At 48.3% G+C, this 18,040-nt stretch overlaps 1 protein-coding gene across 5 annotated transcripts in view; it reads right to left on the bottom strand.

The window, feature by feature from the left end:
* SEC14L5 (SEC14 like lipid binding 5) overlaps positions 1-18,040 on the bottom strand; it is a 39,844-nt gene that overhangs the window by 7,992 nt on the left and 13,812 nt on the right. For all 5 annotated transcript variants that reach the window (XM_085075160.1, XM_085075163.1, XM_085075162.1 and 2 more), the window contains 9 exons: positions 11,965-12,114; positions 11,730-11,861; positions 9,485-9,613; positions 8,638-8,851; positions 6,852-6,964; positions 2,094-2,283; positions 1,690-1,778; positions 1,227-1,297; positions 437-608 (listed from right to left, as the gene is read on the bottom strand). In XM_085075160.1, the coding sequence (XP_084931286.1) occupies positions 437-608; positions 1,227-1,297; positions 1,690-1,778; positions 2,094-2,283; positions 6,852-6,964; positions 8,638-8,851; positions 9,485-9,613; positions 11,730-11,861; positions 11,965-12,114 (1,260 nt within the window). The remainder of the gene's footprint in view (positions 1-436; positions 609-1,226; positions 1,298-1,689; positions 1,779-2,093; positions 2,284-6,851; positions 6,965-8,637; positions 8,852-9,484; positions 9,614-11,729; positions 11,862-11,964; positions 12,115-18,040) is intronic.

Here is an 18,040-nt window from a genome sequence, read left to right as displayed (position 1 = left end):
TATGCTTCATGTAAAGTAAGTCTGCAGTCACTGCCTCACCTATAAACCTCCCAGGAAATGTAATGACCATGTTCTCACATTGCCAGAGCAGTCTGCAGGCACCAGGCAGAACCAGATTTATTATTCACTACTTAATACTCTTAAATGTCCTACAGCATGAGATTAAAAAATATCTGTCTTTCCTCATCCATATGAAAACACCTCAAGTTTGGGTGGAAAGGAGAATTCCAATTCAGGTTTCTCATCCTGTCCAAGTGGATGGCAGCCACTAGAACCCAGTGAGCTACAGGCACTCTCCATGGTTTGGCTCTGCTGTGGTCTCTTCAGGAGCTCACCACAAGTTACCTGGAGTTTTTCCCTCCCTGCCTCTGCTGATGTAGCTATTTGTGAACCTGCACAAGTGCCTGTGATTCTGCAGAGCTCAGGTTTCACCCACCAAGGTCCAGAGCACAGGGAAGACCCGCGGTGCTCTCACAATCAGGAGCCTCCCCAGGGTCTCTGGGTAGTTGTCCTCCACCACCTCAATGATCCTGAGCAGAGCCTTCACCCCAGGCCGCCAGAGGTGCCTCATATTGAGCCCTTCCAAGTCCACCAGGCATGTCCAGGATCTAAAATAAACAGGCAGAAAAAGACCTGTCAGAACTTTAGCTTGTGGTGGCTGCTCAGTTTAGGATCCAGAGTAATCCCACAGCCCATGCAGGATCCAGGAGAGCCAACAAGGGGCATCAGCAGTTCCAATAAAAAGCACATCACTCAGGCAGCAGACACCTAAATTCAGGTGAGCTCCAGGTAAAACAGACATCCAGCCCCAAGGGCAAAACCATCTGTCACTCTGGAAGAGGATGAAGGTATGGATGCAGGCCTATTGCTAAAAATAATGTAAAAATGCATTTTAAATGAAGGTGGAATCTGACAGACAAGCTCCTGTATTAAAAAAATAAATTAGAATTTCAAAGATGTGGATTAAAATCACCAAGAAAGGAAGATTAAATTAATCTGAGATGGGATATAAAAAAGATGCAAGGAAGGATCAATACTTGCTTTCCAAAGAAACTGCAGAATTTGTCTGCATTTAAGAATATACATATATATTTGCGGACCCCAAACAGCCCGTAACACACACTGCTGTCTGCACTGTAACCCTAAGGACATCAACCCAAATCTCCAGAGCAGCATTCTTCATGTCAGTGAAAGTGCAAGGATTCAGGAAAACCAATTATACTGACGTGATGGGGCGGCCAAAGATGTTGGTGTTTTCCTCACACCTCTTCTGTCCTTCCTCGTTAATGGACAGAACCTGGAATCAAAGACAGCACAGACAGGAATTAGCCCAAGTATGGCAGAGGAACCAGGACAGCCTGGAGATCTTATTTTAAAACATACAGAAGTATAGTAGAGGGTAGGGCAGGATATTGGGAAGGAATTGTTCCCTGTGAGGGTGGGGAGGCCCTGGCACAGGGTGCCCAGAGAAGCTGTGGCTGCCCCTGGATCCCTGGAAATGTCCAAGGTCAGGTTGGACAGGGCTTGGAGCAACCTGGGCTAGCGGAAAGTGTCCCTGCCCATGGCAGGGATGGAAAGAGATGAGCTTTAAGGTCCATTCCCACCCAAGCCATTCCAGGATTCTTGATGCACCATGACAAGACTTCCAAACACTCTGAGGGAACAGGTGAACACAAAGGCACAACTCACGTGTCGCAGCAGGGATTCCTCTCCCAGGGCCTTCACCAAACCCTTGGTGTCCATCTGGCCGAGGCGGAGGATGTAGAGCGGCCGCCCATCTTCAAAACAAAGGGTTAAGAGAGGGGACCACTTCAATCTCCTAGGCTATCACTCTCTTATCTTTTTTAAAAGACACATGAAATATTTGAAAAGGATAAAAATCACTTCCAAAAGTAACCTTGTCAGAGAAATTGCTTTGCAGTCACTGCTCTGCCTGGTCTGTGCAGGGGAAATACAGTTACAGTGAAGCACAGTGGCCATTCACAGGCACTGAACTGCTTTGTTAACTTCTAAAACGTCAATACAGCTTCCTCCAACATCCCAGGTCGCCGGTGAGGTGCCAGAACCAGCCTGTGCCAGGGGCAGCTCCTCACCTTTGTCCTGGTAGTGCCACCCCCCGGTGTAGTACTCCTCCAGCAGGGCTGGGGGCCTCCAGGACTGCAGGATGAAATCCACCTGGTACTGCTTGCGCCAGGACAGCGACTGGCACAGCATCTCCCGCGCCTTGTCGATGTTGAAGTCACGAGCGCGCAGAAACCGCAGGATGTGCTCATCCTTGGGGATCTGCGAGGAGGGAAAGTCCAGGATCAGGACTGGCACATTTTATGGGCTCTGCAGAGTATACACCATTTTTTAATCTCTTAAAACTAAGACAGCAAACATCAAACCTCCATTCTTTCTCCCTCCCTCTGCAGCTAACCCAGCTGGAAGCAGCAGAGGGTGCCAGGAGCACAAAAGAAGGGACCAACTCACTGCCTGTGGGAAGCCCTTCCCCGCTGCAATTCCCAGGAGACCCAGCAAACCCCAGGCTGGCTAGTTTCCCTTGGTTGGTTATCCACAAAGAGCACCAAAATACTGTGTGAAAATCAGGGAGCTGCGAGTTCACCCATCCAGGGCAAATCAGCACAGGATGGCAACAGCCACAAGTGACACATGAACCACATCAAGCACTGGAGGGGGATCACAACTGTGCAGTCTGAATGATGCACCAATTCCAGCTCTTGTGTTGATGTTTGAACAGGAAAGCTGATGAGTGCTTCCAAAGGCTTCCCTGCCCCATCACACCACAAGAACTTCTGATCCAAATCAACCAAATCTACAACACACCCTCTCCTGATTACTCATCCCAGCACTATCAGTAATTCTAATATCACAGGCACAAAAGCTTTCCAAGGGAAGTCTGTAGAATGGCTTATTCCAACCTCCTTCCAGATCTGCCATGTTTTCTCTAGCTGAGGAATCAAAGAGAACTTGCCAGGAATGCCAAGCAGCAGGAATTAACAGATCCCACAGAAGTGTCAAATCTGACTAAGAGCCTGTCAGCTGCAAACCCAACTGGATTAAAGCTGCATGTGCTGCTGGGTTCCCAGTCTCCCATTCCAACTTCCCCAAAAGTGTTTGGCCTCATTCTCTACAAGTTTCCATTAAAAATTCCACCTCTGTGAAGCAGGGATCATCTCCTCTGGAGCATCCATGCTGTGCTTAGCATCCGAGCACTCCCAGCCCTGCTGGGACACAAACCCCATGTTCAGGAGTCAAAGCTCCTTTGCTCACTGCCATGCTCAGGGAAACAGAAAGCTGGGAAGAAAGCAAGGCTGGCAGCCGTGTCAGGACGGAGCAATTTTGGATTCACAAGCAAGAGACGGCAAGAATTGACTCACCTAAAGCAGGGGCAGAGTTCAGGCAGCCTAAACGAAGCCTGATGCACCTGAGCAGCAGGGGGGAGATTAACACTGTTCTAACACTGCATCTGCATGTCCTGGAAAGGACAGCCTGTCCAGATCCCAAAGAGGATCTCAGGAGTATTTACAGGAATTCCACCAACATTTTTTTCAGTATCACAGCAAGTTTAAAGCCAGCAGAGTTTTCACCAGATAATTCAGATTTGTGTTTGTGCTGCTCAGAGGCAGCTGTCACTCATCAGACCCAGCCCAGACACCCACAAGAGCCCCTGGATCCCTGCAGGAGAGGGGATGGCTGCTGGAAGGTTTGCTGCTTTTCATGTTTCAAACCTCCCCTGTACACAGCTCCAGGCAAGAGGCAAACCCAGCACTTCTGTTTGGACCAAAGGCAGGAAGCTCCAAGGAGACTTATTCCACAGTGGAATTAGTCTTTTATCCTTGTCCAACCAAAGCAGAAACTCCCACATGCAAGAAAATGAAGGTTTAATTTCAGCCTGCTCTTATATTCACTGGTGAAACTGCTGCACTCTCCTGCATGGTACAAAGCCATGAGCAGAGCTTTCAGTTGCTGCAATTTTAACACCATTTGCAGTTTGTTCCTTCAACACCTCAGATTTTTTAAGCAACTACCTATCTGATTGTAAAGGTAATGTCTGCTTTGGAAGGAACAAGGCAGGGATAGTGAAATAGGACAGAGGAAAAAAATAAGGGCCATTTTCCAAGAAATAGGAGATCTATTTTTTGATAATTTCTGACAGAGGAATAAGGCCATCCCCTCTCTGAATTAAAAGAACAGATTGTCGCAGCAAGGTAAGAGCCTCTCCAGGGAAAAGCTCCCGATTTTGGCCTGCTCTGATAGGGAATCAGGAGAAGCAAACAGGTGAGCAGTCAGGGGGTTCAGAGGAAGCTTCTGTAGCCAGCACCTTCCTTCCTGTGTGCCCAAAACCCCCTGGGGACAAGGCCCACAGAGGCCACTCAAAGGCCTGAGGCCATCCCCAGAGCTCAGGATTCAGCTGCACCTTCCCAAGGCTCCCAGCAAGGAGCCCTGGAACAACGGCTGCCACACCTTGCCCAGCTCCAAGCACCCCAAGGGGCAGTTATTCCACATTTTCCTCATGTGCTCTCACTGCTTCCTTCTCCAGCTTCCATTCCCCAGCCTCTGACACAGAGAGGGGGAAAATCAACCCACAGAAGAAAGATTTAGTTGGTGCCTGTTCCAGCTGAAACCAGGATCCTTGCAGATCACACCAGAGATAAAGCCTTCCTGTCTTGCTCCCACCCAGGACCCATTAGGTGAGGCATCTCCTACCCCAGTGGAGCCCACAGTTTCACTGGACAGGTCTCCATGGACTGGGAAAGCCTCACATCCTCCATCTCACAGCACTGCTACTCCTGGACACTGGTCCCTGCCTGTCTACCTGTCTAGTGCCTGTCATCTGACAGGAGGCTGAATCCCAGGCAGACACAGATCAAAGGCAGTTTTTAGCAGAGCCCCTTTTCTTGGTGAAGCTGTTACTGTGAGCAGGTAGCTGCTCACACAGCTCACTCACCACCCTCTGGCTGGCTGGGAGCCCAGCCCCAGCTCTTTACTGATGGGCAGAGCATCACAATGACATGAGAGCAGCTGGCAGCGAGGTGTGACAGCCCTTCTTGGAGCCCTTTTTGCTCCATCAAGTGTGTAGATATATAAGATAGATAGATAGATAGATGGATGGATGGATGGATGGATAGATAGATAGATAGATAGATAGATAGATAGATAGATAGATAGATATACTCCTGTAGTCTCTACTTGCATCTAGCAGCCACCACCCTCCTGGACATGGTCCAAGTTACCCTACCTGCTGTTGATGCCACTGTACACCAGTGGCCTTGGCCAGCTTTGGCAGATATCTGGTGGTGTGAATTTATCAGCTCTTATCAGCACTGTTGGCGTCTGGAGCTTATCAGCTCTCACAGTGCCTCAGCACCTCCTGTTCTCTTCAGCCTGAGGTTTTCTGGTAGCCGTTTCTCCATCCCCATTCCTGGGTACCAACAAAACCCATGTGCATACTCACCTACAAGGGAACTTCAGGTGTTCAACAGCAGCAGAACTATAGCACTAAATCTTCGTTACATTTTATCTCTACATGAGTGATTCACATTAATTTTTCCAAGAAAAACCAGCTTTCTAAACCATGTTCAAACTCCCTGTACTCAGATGAGACATGCTCAGCTCTGGGACAGATACAGCCCAGCATGCAGAAAGCACTGGCAAAGCTCCTGGCAAGCAGCAGTCTCTTTTGGAAAGGCCAGGTAAAGGAAAAAGAATTAACATCTTCCTAAACCCAGGAATGCAGAGCACCTCTCCTAACCCATCCTGACTGTTTCTTTCTAAGTCAGGAAGCTTTTACTGTTGAAACCTCATCCAGCTGTTCTCTGCTTCCACGGGGGATTGCTTGCTCCTCTTCCTAAGCACTGTTTATCTAGTCAGTCCACCCAGCTACTCTGGTGCTATCCTTGGTCCTTCCTCCCTCCTAATCCCTCTCCATCACGAGATCTGCAGTTAAATCCCTCTTGAGGCATTCCAGCTGCTCTGAACCCTTTATTTTCCCACCCACATACGAGTTACCCACTGAGCCTGGCAGAGACTGTCCTTTAACCAAAAGGAGCCCAAGTAGCTTCTGGACTTTCCAGCAGAGCAGAGACACACCTGTCCCCCAGTGCCCATGCTGCTTTTCAGGGAAAAATCAGAGAACCACAGAACTTCCTTGAGTTAGAAGGGACCCACAAGGACCATTGAGTCCAGCTCCTGGTCCTGCACAGACTCCCCAACAATCCCACCCTGAGAGCATTGTCCAAACACTTCTGGAGTTCTGGCAGCCTTGAGGCTGTGCCCATACCCTGGGGAGCCTGGGCAGTGCCTGAGCATCCTCTGGGGGAAGAACCTTCTCCTGATACCCAACCTAACCCTGCCCTGGCACAGCTCCAGCCATTCCGTGGGTCCTGTCTCTGGTCATAGAGAGCAGAGATTGGAGCTACCACTCAGGAGGAGCTGCAGCTACCACTGAGCTCTGTGCTCTATCTCCTCTTCTCCAGCTGAACAAACCAAGTGTTTGGTTCAAACACTTCAGCTGCTCCTCCTATGGCTTCCCCTCCAGACTCTTCCCCATCCTCATGTCCCTCCTTTGGACACTAACAGCTTTACATCCTTCTGATATTGTGGTGTCCAGGGCTCTTGGTGAGACCACTCTAGCACAGAGCAGAGCAGGACAATCCCCTCCCTCGAAGTCCCCAGGACACAGTGACCCTTTGGGCTGTCAGGGCTGACTCACATTCAGCCCAACATCAACTAGAACCCCCAGGTCCCTTCCTGCAGCATCACCCTCCAGGCTCTCACTCCCCAGTGTGTCTGGGCATCCCCATCCCAAGTGGTCCCCCTGGATGTGCTGCTGTGCCTGCCCTACCCACCTTTCCCTTGTGAGTCTCCTGGAGCCACTGGCGCAGGCGGATCAGGCAGCTCTCCTGCATCGGGGTGAGCTGGCCCAGGTAGCGCTCGATGTAGTCAGCGTCCAATTTGTCAGCTGGAGGGAGGGAACAGCAATTCAGAGGAGACTGGCACTGCCAGCAGGAGGATGTGCAGTTATTTCTGCACATCAGGTTCCCTATGATTTGCAGGGGAATTGCTCAGAAGCCTCATTCCAGCTGCCTGAGGAAGGGAGGGAGGGAGGGATGGATGGATGGAGGGAGGGACGCTCTCCTGGTGATTGTGCCATGAGGCCACAGGCAGCAGGTGCTGTATCACAGCTGGAGCACTACACCTACCTCTGAGAACACCAGTATTGTATTCAGCCCTGGACTGCTCCAGCAGGAGCTTTAAAAGGTATATCATGAGCCCTGACACTCACCAACCACTCCAATACTGGGCCCTTCAATCCCTACGTATCCTAAACCTCAGGCACAACTGCAATGACAAGAGGCTCGCTGGAAAACCAAGCCGTTATTCTGGCCAGGGACACTAGAGAGAAAGTGACAACAACAGCACATTTCTGACACCAAGGGAGGCTTTCGGCAGAGGGGAGAAGTCCTGTGCACACCAGCAGCTCCAGGCCCCTGCAGCTCAGAGACAAAGGACAAGGGGCTGGCAACTGCCAGCACTGAGGGACAGAGGGATGTGCCAGCACTGAGGGACAGAGGGATGTGCCAGCCGGGGCTGGGGTGGCAGCTGCCAGCCAGGGGGGAGCAGTACAGGCAGCAGCTGGGCTGGAGGACACAGGGAGCAGGGCTGGGCACACCCCAGAGCTGGCTCTTTGTCAGGCACAAGGTTTTCAGTAGATGCCATTCCCTACAGAATAAGGCCTGGACACCCACAGGATAAGCGGGATAATAAAGAAATGGTATTTGGAGGCGAGATAGCCCATGGAACCCACAGAGCCAGCAAGGTGGGGAGCAGGCCCAGGGAAGCTATTGCCTTTCTAGACAGGAATATGGACAGAAAAACAAGGGCTACTCTCCTCTTCTGCTAAATGGGACCTGCCACCCTGAAGTTAACTTGAATCTCAAACGTTTCTCACAGTCAGCTTCCGTGTGGATTCCCATTCTTTTCCAGAAAAGCTCACAGATAAGGTCAGGTGAGACCAGAACTACTGATATTTCCAAATTCCAAGCTTTTTCCCTCGCTACACTCAGCAAAACAAGTGCTACCTTTCCTTCTCAGGAATGACAACAACTGTTTCTATTATGACAACTCTAGATTCAAAGGTCCCTCCTATTTCTTTCTGCCGGAGAAGTATTTTATTTAGTCTAGAAGATATCATCAGATCAACATGGGGAAAGATAAAGTTTGATTTAGGCATTTGGTGGGAAAAATGCATTAGGAGACGTTCCACATGTTTGTCTTGTCCTGATAGAGGAGCAAAGACCATCTAAACCTGTCCCCATGCGTATTAATTTTGGAACAGATAAAATATTTAATTCCAGCATCCTGAAGACACCTGTAAGCTTCTCCAGTTTAAAGTATAAAATACCTTAAAGGACTGATCAAACCTAATTTTTTTCTAAGCTCCAAAGCATACTGCCTGCACAGCTTTTTTGTTTTAGAAAAATAAAAGTTCCATTGTTTGTTTTTCTTGAAAAAACAAAATAGCTTTCCCTCCTCCTCCCCCACACTCCAGACAAAACATCTGATGCCAAGAGAAATGAAAATAAGCTCCTTGGTGAGTGCTACTGCCTCTGCTGCTGCCTGGGCAGTGCCTACCGTCAGGGCTGGCAGCCTCTGGGGGAGGGGAGGAGCTCCCAGCCTGCTCCCTGCTGGTGCCAGGAGCTCCCGAATCCAGCAGGATGTCACCAGGGTCACATCCCACAGCCGGGGCTCGCTCATCCTTCACCGCCGCGGGAGGGCTCCAGCGTGGGATGAATGTGATCCCTTGGGAGATCAGCTCCTTCAGGTAGTGCTCAATCACCTCCTTGCCCTGAAGGGGAAAACTCTCATTAGGAAAAAGCCTCCTCCAGAGCCAGCAAGGTGCAGGAGTTTCCTCAGGACAGATAACTAATGTTGTCAGAGGTAAACAGAGGAGAAATCTCTCCTTCCATCCCCATGATCCTGCTGAAAACCCTTCAGTATGAAAGCCCTAAAAAGGGGTGAATTACAATAATGGCCAGGCAAATCCCAGGCTATGGATGCAACTGTCTTTATAACACTTTTAACCCATCCTCCTGCTCCCAAACCCAATGAGCTGCTCTGTTCCTCTGCAGCCCAGGGGAACAGGCCACTACTGAAGCCCAAGCTCTGGGGACACAGGGCACTGATTTTCACCCAGAACTCTCCCTTCCCGCACAAGAACAGTGTCCCCAGTGTCCAAGGAGGAGCCTGGCACACACAGCATCCACTGCAATCCTCCACTGGCAGAGCCTGCTCCATCCCTGCACAGACACACTCCAGCCAGCAGATTGTTCTGTGCTCTTTGCACACTGCCTTCTTCTTCCTTTGCCCAACTGAGGGATTTCAGAGCCATAAGCAAGGGCTCAAAACTACATTGGATCTATTTACAGAAAGGAAAATGGAGGATTTGGGGTGTTCTGGCAGCCAGGGAAGCCCTCCTTACCCGTTTGATGTTGGAGGTGTACTGCTTCATGGCAATTTTTTCCACTGTGCTTTCAAAGCCGAAAAAGGACTTGATGTCGAGAGATGCTGACTGCTCAAAGCACGTCCACTCCTCATTCTCAGGGTGAACCTACAGCCAGGGGAACACACAGGGTGAGATGGTGGCAGGTGGCTCATGGAATGGCCCTGGAACCCCACTGGCTGTTTAACCCTCAGAGCTACAGAGTGAGGGGGGAGAGGAGGCACTGCCAGACCTGGATTGACCAGCCCGGTTCATTCTCCCAGAGTAGCAGAAACTCATCATGAACTGGGCATCCAGACTTTGGTTAACCCAACATTCTTCACATGCACAAGGAAATCAATATTTCAGCCCATCTCTGCCCCAGCAGATCTGAATAGTAGCAGCAAAAGTTGCACTAAAATAGCAGTGAAACTACCCACTTCAAACCACCATGTCAGGATCTCTTATGGAAAGACAGGGATGGCCTTGTGGAACGTGCAATTAAAACTCCTACACCTGCAAAGAAGACAAATGCAAACCAGGTTTCTCTTTTAGTTTTGAATGGGCGACTCAGCCACTAATATCAGCCTTCTCCTCAAAAGACTGGAGATGTGGCAGAGCAGGGAGTTTTCTCACTGTCAGCTCAACACACACCTTTCCCTTATTTCCCCTCAGTTACTCTATATATGGTAAAATCTTTCCTTCTTTTAAACTTAACCCTTTCCTGAGAAGGCTCTGCCTTCTCTCTGTAGGTGCTGCTGTTCACAAACTGACAGGAAAGAAAAACAACTCCAGCCCCCACACAAAGATACCACAAAGGACAAATTCCCTGGGGAGATATTAAGTAACTGCAGGAGCAGGATCATATTTCTCCAAGTTGCCTCACAGAACACCGCAGAAAAGGAAAGATGAGAATAAACCTGCTTCCGGTGCACTCTGGCAGGGAAAAGGGAACTGGTAAAAATAGAGCAGGGAACCATCTTGAGGATGCAGCCAGCAGCTCCCACCCTGTTCCCCTCAAAGCCCAGATACTGATGTTTCCTTCCTAAGGACACAGCCAAAATCAGCAAGTGTAACAAACTCAGAGCTGACCTGGGAGCACTTCAGACCTGTCAGTGCCTTTGACAAGGATGGAAGTGTGATTTACTGCAGTTTTTAGGAAGCCTCATGCATCCACCAAGGGATCTCTGGCTCAGGAGCACCCTCACCATCCAAAACATTCACAGCTCCTCAATCCTCCTCTTGCCTGAAGCTCCTTACAGCCTGCTTACTCCCAAGGAGCTGAGCTGCTCTCCAGTTGCCAAAAGGGCAGGTAATCCAGGTAAGGATCTGAACTTTGTGTGAGGAACAACAAACAGGATCAGATTGCTTCCAGAAAAAAATGAAGTTATTTAACGGTGACTGGGCCCTAAGAACACCTTTACAGTGAAACAGCACAGGAACAGCCCCAAAGGGACATAGGCCAGACCACAAATAGGGCTCAAGTCCTTTCTCCAAACCTTTGGAGCATGAAGATAATGACAAACAAGGTGCTACAACTTTCACTTATTTCTGGGCAAAATGAATTGCCAGACTTTCCTCAGGCGCTCATTATAATGAAGGCCTGAGTATGAAGGGTTTATTTCTAAATATCCAGATCTATATATGTAACAAAAGCATCTAGAGCTTGGGCAACTCAAATTTCAACTAAAAAACCTCAGGGAATACCAAAAGCTCTGGAGCACCAGCTCTGTTTTCCACTTTCTCTCCAATCACAGAACCACAATCAACCTAAAGAATTTACTCAAGCCCTACAAAATCATGAAATCACAGAATGGTTTAAGTTGGAAGGGAGCTTAAGGCTTATCTTGTCCCACCCCCTGCCATTGGCAGGGACACCTTCTACTGTCCCAGGTTGCTCCAAGCCCCATCCAACCTGGCCTTGAACACTTCCAGGGATCCAGGGGCAGCTACAGCTTCTCTGGGTAACCTGTGCCAGGGCCTCCCCACCCTCACAGGGAACAATTCCTTCCCAATATCCCATTTGTCAGTTTGAAGCCATTTCCCCGTGATCTGTCTCTCCAGGCCCTTCCTGTCCCTCTCCAAAGCAATGCACCAAGCCCACACCCAGCACCCACAGCCCACGAGTCTCTAATCACAGCACAGTGCTGCAGAAGTGCCCAAATGCATTCAAGCACCTCCACCCTGTGTGTGAATGCACAATTCCCACCCCTCCCAGCACAGGGAGCCAAAGCAGAGCTCTCACTGAGTAGCTGCAGGTCTCCCTGACTACGACACGGTTGGCAAAGGTCTCGTTGTGAGCTTCAATACGGAGGGTTCTCTCTCTCCAGTTCACAGTGTTCTTCTGGATGAAGAAGACATGCTCTACCCCTGCAATCTGAGGAGGAGGGGGGAAATACAGAGAGAAAAGAGTAACTTTCAGAGCCTTTATATGAGTCAGTCAACAAAATCCAAGTCTCTGCTACCAAGGTTCCACCTGCCTTCTTCAGCAGCCTGGGAGCATCCACATTCAGCTTGCAGCTCCGCTCAATGACATGGATGGCTCCATCCTCACTCCTGGATTCGTGCAAGATTTCACTCCCTAGGAAGACTGGTATCTCTGGGCATGTAGGAAAGCGCTTCTCATAGGCCTAGAAGTGAAAATAAAGTAAATTTTAGCTTCTGGGTAAATAAATTTTAACTCTTTCTGAATTAATTAATTAATTCCCTTACAGTGAAAGTCCAACAAAACAGAAGCCCCTGACCCCCTGTGTTAGCCCCAGTTTTCTCAGAGGTGAAGTTAAAGCAGAGTAGTTACAAGTAGGGACAGCACCATGTCAGTCACAAGCCAAGAATGTCCTAACATAACTTTTCCTTCACACATGAAGTAGAAACAGAATCCTGTTGTTGAAGAATACTAGGAAGGGACTCATAACTCTGACATCAGGAAGCTCCTAACTAGCAAAAGCAAACACAGCTCTGCTGATTTCTGCTGGCTAAAGACCTGAATTTTGTAATCTCTGGGTGAACATTGTTTGTATGAAGAAGCTATTAAAAATATTTAATACTCCTGTGCCTTAAAATGTGATGTGTCAAACAGTTCTAGCTGCTCTAAACTACCCAGGGCAAGTCCACCAATTACCGGCTACTCACTTTGCCTCAATTTATCTATTTCTGAAACAACTCTGTCCTGGTTCTGAAATATTCCCTGCTCTAACTAGCACATTCCTCTGAAAAGCCCTTTCGCCAAAGCTTCTTTATCAGCTGGGGCAGAAACCCAGTCTTCCCTGGCACTTGCAGCAAAGTTAACTTGCATAAACTACCTACTATTGCTGCTCCTTCCCTAACTTCTCCACTTCTTATTATATTCCTAGATGTTTGCAGGATGGAATGTTTTCCTTGGATTTCTGAAAAACCTCTTGCATGTTGTGTTGCTGATGTAAATATGTGGCTGTTGCACAGGCTGTTCCAGGAGGAGAACCTGTGTTCTGCCTCCACTGGACTCTCACAGCTCCGTATTTGCGTTGTAAGATTTTTTTGCCATCATTCCAAGGCAATTCCTCTAGGAATCGTCCCATCTTCCAAGAGACAACACCACTTTATACAGCAGAGAAAAATGAAAATATTCATGAGTTCTCTGCCCCAAAAGCAAACACTGATGTGCTGATGCTCAAGCTGGGCCAGGCTGTCAGCACTGCGTTCCCCATTACCACAGCAATGCAGAGCCTGGATGCCCCTGCACAGATTCATGTCCCCTGCTCCCAAAATAGCCCAGGCACTTAAGGACACATTCCAGATCTCCTGCTCCCGGACCTCTGGACAGGAAAGAAGTTATTTCAGATTATCGTGTTGCTGCAGTACCAGGAGGGAAGTGCAGGCAGCTGCCAGCTGGAGTCCTGGCCAGAACAAAGCACGCAGGTTTGAAACTCTGCTCTCCCAGCCCCTCAGCAACGTCCTGCTTGCTTTGCCACACTTCTCAGAGAACTTTGCCCATATCCCTCTACCTGTGCTTTTCACTCCTCATCACAGGAATAACTAAACCAGTTGAGAAAAATCCAAAATTCCCATGGTGAGTGCCTGTTTCCCACATGGATCCAGCTGGCTCCAGCCAAGAGAAGCACACTCACTGCTTTAAGCAGCTTAATTTGTTAGGATGGGAATTCATGGATCTATGTCAGGCATTGCCACAGGACACTTGCAGATATTCTCTCCTGGCTCCATGCCCTTTCCTCCCCTTTCCACAGGGCAGAAGGGCTGCACCCCTCAGTACCTGCTCTCCTCCCTGCACTTGCAGCACATTCATCTGCTCAGCCAGAGTTAACACTTCCTACTTGTACCTCCACCTGCCCTCTCCCAACCCTCCAGACTCCAAACCACCATCCAGGGCTATCCTGAGACCAAAGCCTTCACCTTTCTGGTCTCTTCTGTTCCAGCACATACAAGTAAGTGTCTCTCCAGGCCACCCATTCTAAGCTACTGGAGTCCCACTGGTCAGGCAGTGAATGCTGAGAACACCTTCACAGACCATTGGGACACCAGAATATTTAGCACCTATTTTTGAGCTGTTTGTGCCATGTCACTCCATACATAAGCCTTTAATACACTTCCAAAGAGTGTCACTGAAAGCCCTTCCCTGAGAGAAGGCTGCCCCAATTAACTCCACAGCAAGGGTGGATAGCTTGATAGGACAATGGGAAACGGTCTTAAACTAAAAGAGAACACATTCAAATCAGATGTTAGGAAGATGTTCTTCCCTGTGAGGGTGGGGAGGCTCTGGCACAGGATGTCCAAAGAAGCTGTGGCTGCCCCAGCCCTGGAAGTGCCCAAGGCCAGGTTGGACAGGGCTTGGAACAACCTGGGCTAGTGGAAGATATCCCTGCCCATGGCAGGGGGTGTGATGAGATGAGCTTTAAGGTTCCTTCCCACCCAAACTATTCCATGATTCTCATCTTTCAGGGGTGCAGCTGTGCCAGGAACATGTGAGTTTCCAGAGAAACAAGAGCTGTTCTAGTGGGACCAGGACCCTCCAGAGGCCTCACCTGAATAGCTTCACCCCCTGCCCCCTCACCACTGAGAAACCACAAGAGCCAGTCTGAAACCATCAGTGAATCCAGCTGCACTTGACTCCCACCTGAACATAAAGCCACTGGATCTCAACCCACAGCTGCTTCCTTCTCCACTAAGTATGAGCTTGATCCAGTTGGAGACAGGCTCCCTAATAAAATGTCATTAGATCCAGCAAAACTAAGACCAGGACTAAGAGTGCAGCCATTATGTCAGTCAGCTAAACAACATCTGGAGCAGGAAGAGAGGCCAGGGCAGAGGCACATGGCAGTGAGCAGCCTGGTGATATAACTGTGACACCAGCCCAAAGCTATCGCCTAAACAGGGGGAACATTGCCATATTTGAGAAAGAATCCATATCCACATCGATATTAAGTCCTTTGCTAATCTTCTTTGCACAACAGCTCTAAAAATACAGCAGGGAAGATGCCTGAGATCACATGAAGGACAGCTGAAGCCCCACGCTGCAGTCACAGCAAAGCTGTTCCCTGAGCACCCAGACTTTCCATCCCTGCAGACACTGAGCTGAGCAGGACAGCAGCCCACCTTTGCACCCAGCACCCTCTTATCAAAATCACTATCTCTATGCAATAGTCCATTGCTGCTCCAACAAGGAGACTGATAGAAATTATAGAGACAGAGAAATATTAAATGTTTTTCAAGCCATCACCAGAGTCTCCTCCTCTGGACTTCTGCAGAGTCCAAGGTGGACAACAGAGCATCCCAGAGAAATGAAAGGCACAGAATATTTAGTATTCACTGTTTTAATGCTTTTGCTGCCTGCAGCTGCTCTTTCAGCTCCTTGCTGCAGGAATGCTGCACTGACCAGGATACAAGAGCTGTGATTTGTCTCTCCCTTGTTTGCCTCTCCTTTCCCACAAGGAACTACAGCAATGCTGTGCCACCACTGGGTGTTAAAGCACTGTTGTGGGTCTGCACTTCAGACAGACACTGTGACACACCTGAAGTTTCCAACAGTTTCAAATATATATATATAAAAAATAAATAATAGTGCCTTGAAGCCACTCCCTCCCATCCTGTAAACTCCAGTGGGATTAACACCTCATACCCAAAGCAACCATTTCACAAGAAGTGCTGGCTCAGGCCCACCAGTGTCCTTCCCTAAATAAAGTTGGTTTTCCCCAGATTTCTGACAAAAGAATTGTTGCAAAAATCAGTGCTTTTGCTGTACTGGACCCTGACCAGCAGTCAAAATTTCTACACTCCTGAAACTGAAATTACACATTAAATTTCACAAGAGGGCTAAGTGAAGACAGGGATTTGGAATCTGTTTGAAGTCATCAAGGTATTTTTCTTAGAACCATAACCAATTATTTTTGGGTGCATCTGAATGTAAAGAAAAAACAATAATTTAGATACAAACCATTGGAATGAAAAAAGTCAACAAGAAAAATTAAATGAAAAAAATACAAGTGAAATAATTTCTAACTGAAAAGTTAAAACATGAAGGAAAGTTAAAGATGCCGAGGTTTCAGCAGTGCCAGATTTTCCATTCACACTGAAGGGACCCAAACTAGGATAAGGGTATTTCCAACTGGCTACAGTTATGTGCATCCCAGCAGAGACCCCTTAGTGCCACTGAAGCTGAAAAAGATTAATCACAAGAGCCAAAATTAATAGTGATGTGGCTGTCTGAAATCAGAAGAGTGCTCTGACCAAGATTTTGCCCTGTAATCTCCTTGTAAATGGGTCTGAGTGGTTTTACCTGGTCAGGTAAATATCCATTGCAAATGGATTATGGGACCAACACTGATAAGTGAAAATCAGCTTGTGAGAAGAGAATTTGAGAACAATACAAGAAGCCACACTTGAAAAAACAATAACCAGCACAAAGCCCCATCTGTGAGAAGAGGTTGCCCTGAAGGTCAGCCAGATGCCAAACACAAACAAATTATACAAAACCACAGGTGTCAAACCCCGAAAGTGACATTCTAAAGCCTCACAGCCACAGAGTACAGAGAAAATGACCCTTCTCTACAATGCCCCTGCTCCACCTGCAGAGCAGGCACCCTCTGCAAGTCCTACATACTCCCAGTTCCAGGGTGTCAGGGATCCTGCCAGTGCCAGTGTTCCTGGCCCTCCAGTAGAAGAGCTGTGTCAGTGCTGGTTCCTACAGGACTCACAGGACATGGCCAGCAGGCAGGATCTTCGTAACAGCTTCTCCTGCATCTCCTTGGCAGGGTTTTCTAGGAAGTGACCTTGAAATCAATTACACCACAGAGGCCTCAGGAATGCACAACAACAGGGATGTGTAACCACTGAATTACTGCAGGAAACAAAACACCTCAACAGCCAAACCCCTTGCACACCTCCAGGCAGTTCCCTGCAGCCTGCTGGCTCCTGAGTGGTTTTCATGTGCTTCCAGGGGCAGCTTCTGTTAGATGGGACCTTCAAGAGTGGAAAAGCTATGGAGTGTCAGGAGGAGAAATTACATTGTGTAGAGCACAAAGAACTTAGTTGTGATGCACCTGATGCAGTCGCTATTACATGAATATGTGACAAGGGTAAGACTTCATCCTTGTGCTAAAACACCTTGAATTCTCATGATCAAACAATGTTTAAATCTGTATTAATTAATGAGATTCCTCAAGGTCAAGTTACAGCCATGTGCAGGTTGCCAGGAAAAAGGAACATCTGTGTTCAGAGAAAGGGAAGTCAAGAGGAGATACAATACCAGGTTTTGAGCTGAAGATGCCCAAATCATCATGCCTTTGAAAAGAGATGATGAGAAGCAAGATAAAGACACCTCATCCCTTTTAAGTAGGAAGTGGATGCATTTGGAGCAGCTTGTGAGCAGCTCTAATGATACATAAATATTCCTCTGCAGATTCAGGCCTTCTAGGAAAAATTAATTTCATCCTGCAGTCCCTCCCACTGCTTGGTCTCAGTGTTGAAGGGAACCACAGTCTGCACACACCAGACACAATAATCCACGTGCTTTGAACAGATCAGATACCAGCTTCCCACTAACCACAAAATAAGATAAAATATACAAGGAACAATGTGGGAGGGACCAAATGCATATTTAGAGTATAGAAATGCACTGAATTGGGGAAAAGAGAACTTCATTTCAAGGAGGTGCAGAGTATGCACAGTAAAAGTCTTTATGGCCCGAGAGAAAAAGACACTTTCTGTTGGCAAGAGGAAAAAGATTTGCCAGTGAGAAGTACATGGGACAACAGTAGCCAGGCTACAAACATTGACCCAGTGTTATCTCTGCCTGGACTACAGCCAAGAATTTGCCTCATTCCTTCAGATTTTGGTGAAAGAAACAATTCAGGGAGCAGCAGCATCTATTACAATACAGGCACAACTGAGGGCACAGCAACCTCCTAAAGCCAGGCCCTGCACTGCAGCTACACAAAGCCACCCCAGGAAGCCACCAACGTGCCTGACCTCCTGTCGGAGAAGGAACAATATCCCATTCAAGCTATCCTGCTGCAGCCTTCTCCTCTGCTGGGAGAAGGAGCTCTGTGGTGGAGCAGTTGAGGT

This window comes from Lichenostomus cassidix, chromosome 14, assembly GCF_008360975.1.
Source record: "Lichenostomus cassidix isolate B80296 chromosome 14, HeHo_3.0, whole genome shotgun sequence".
Lineage (NCBI taxonomy): Eukaryota > Metazoa > Chordata > Aves > Passeriformes > Meliphagidae > Lichenostomus > Lichenostomus cassidix.
This window is presented reverse-complemented; position numbering and strand designations above follow the sequence as displayed.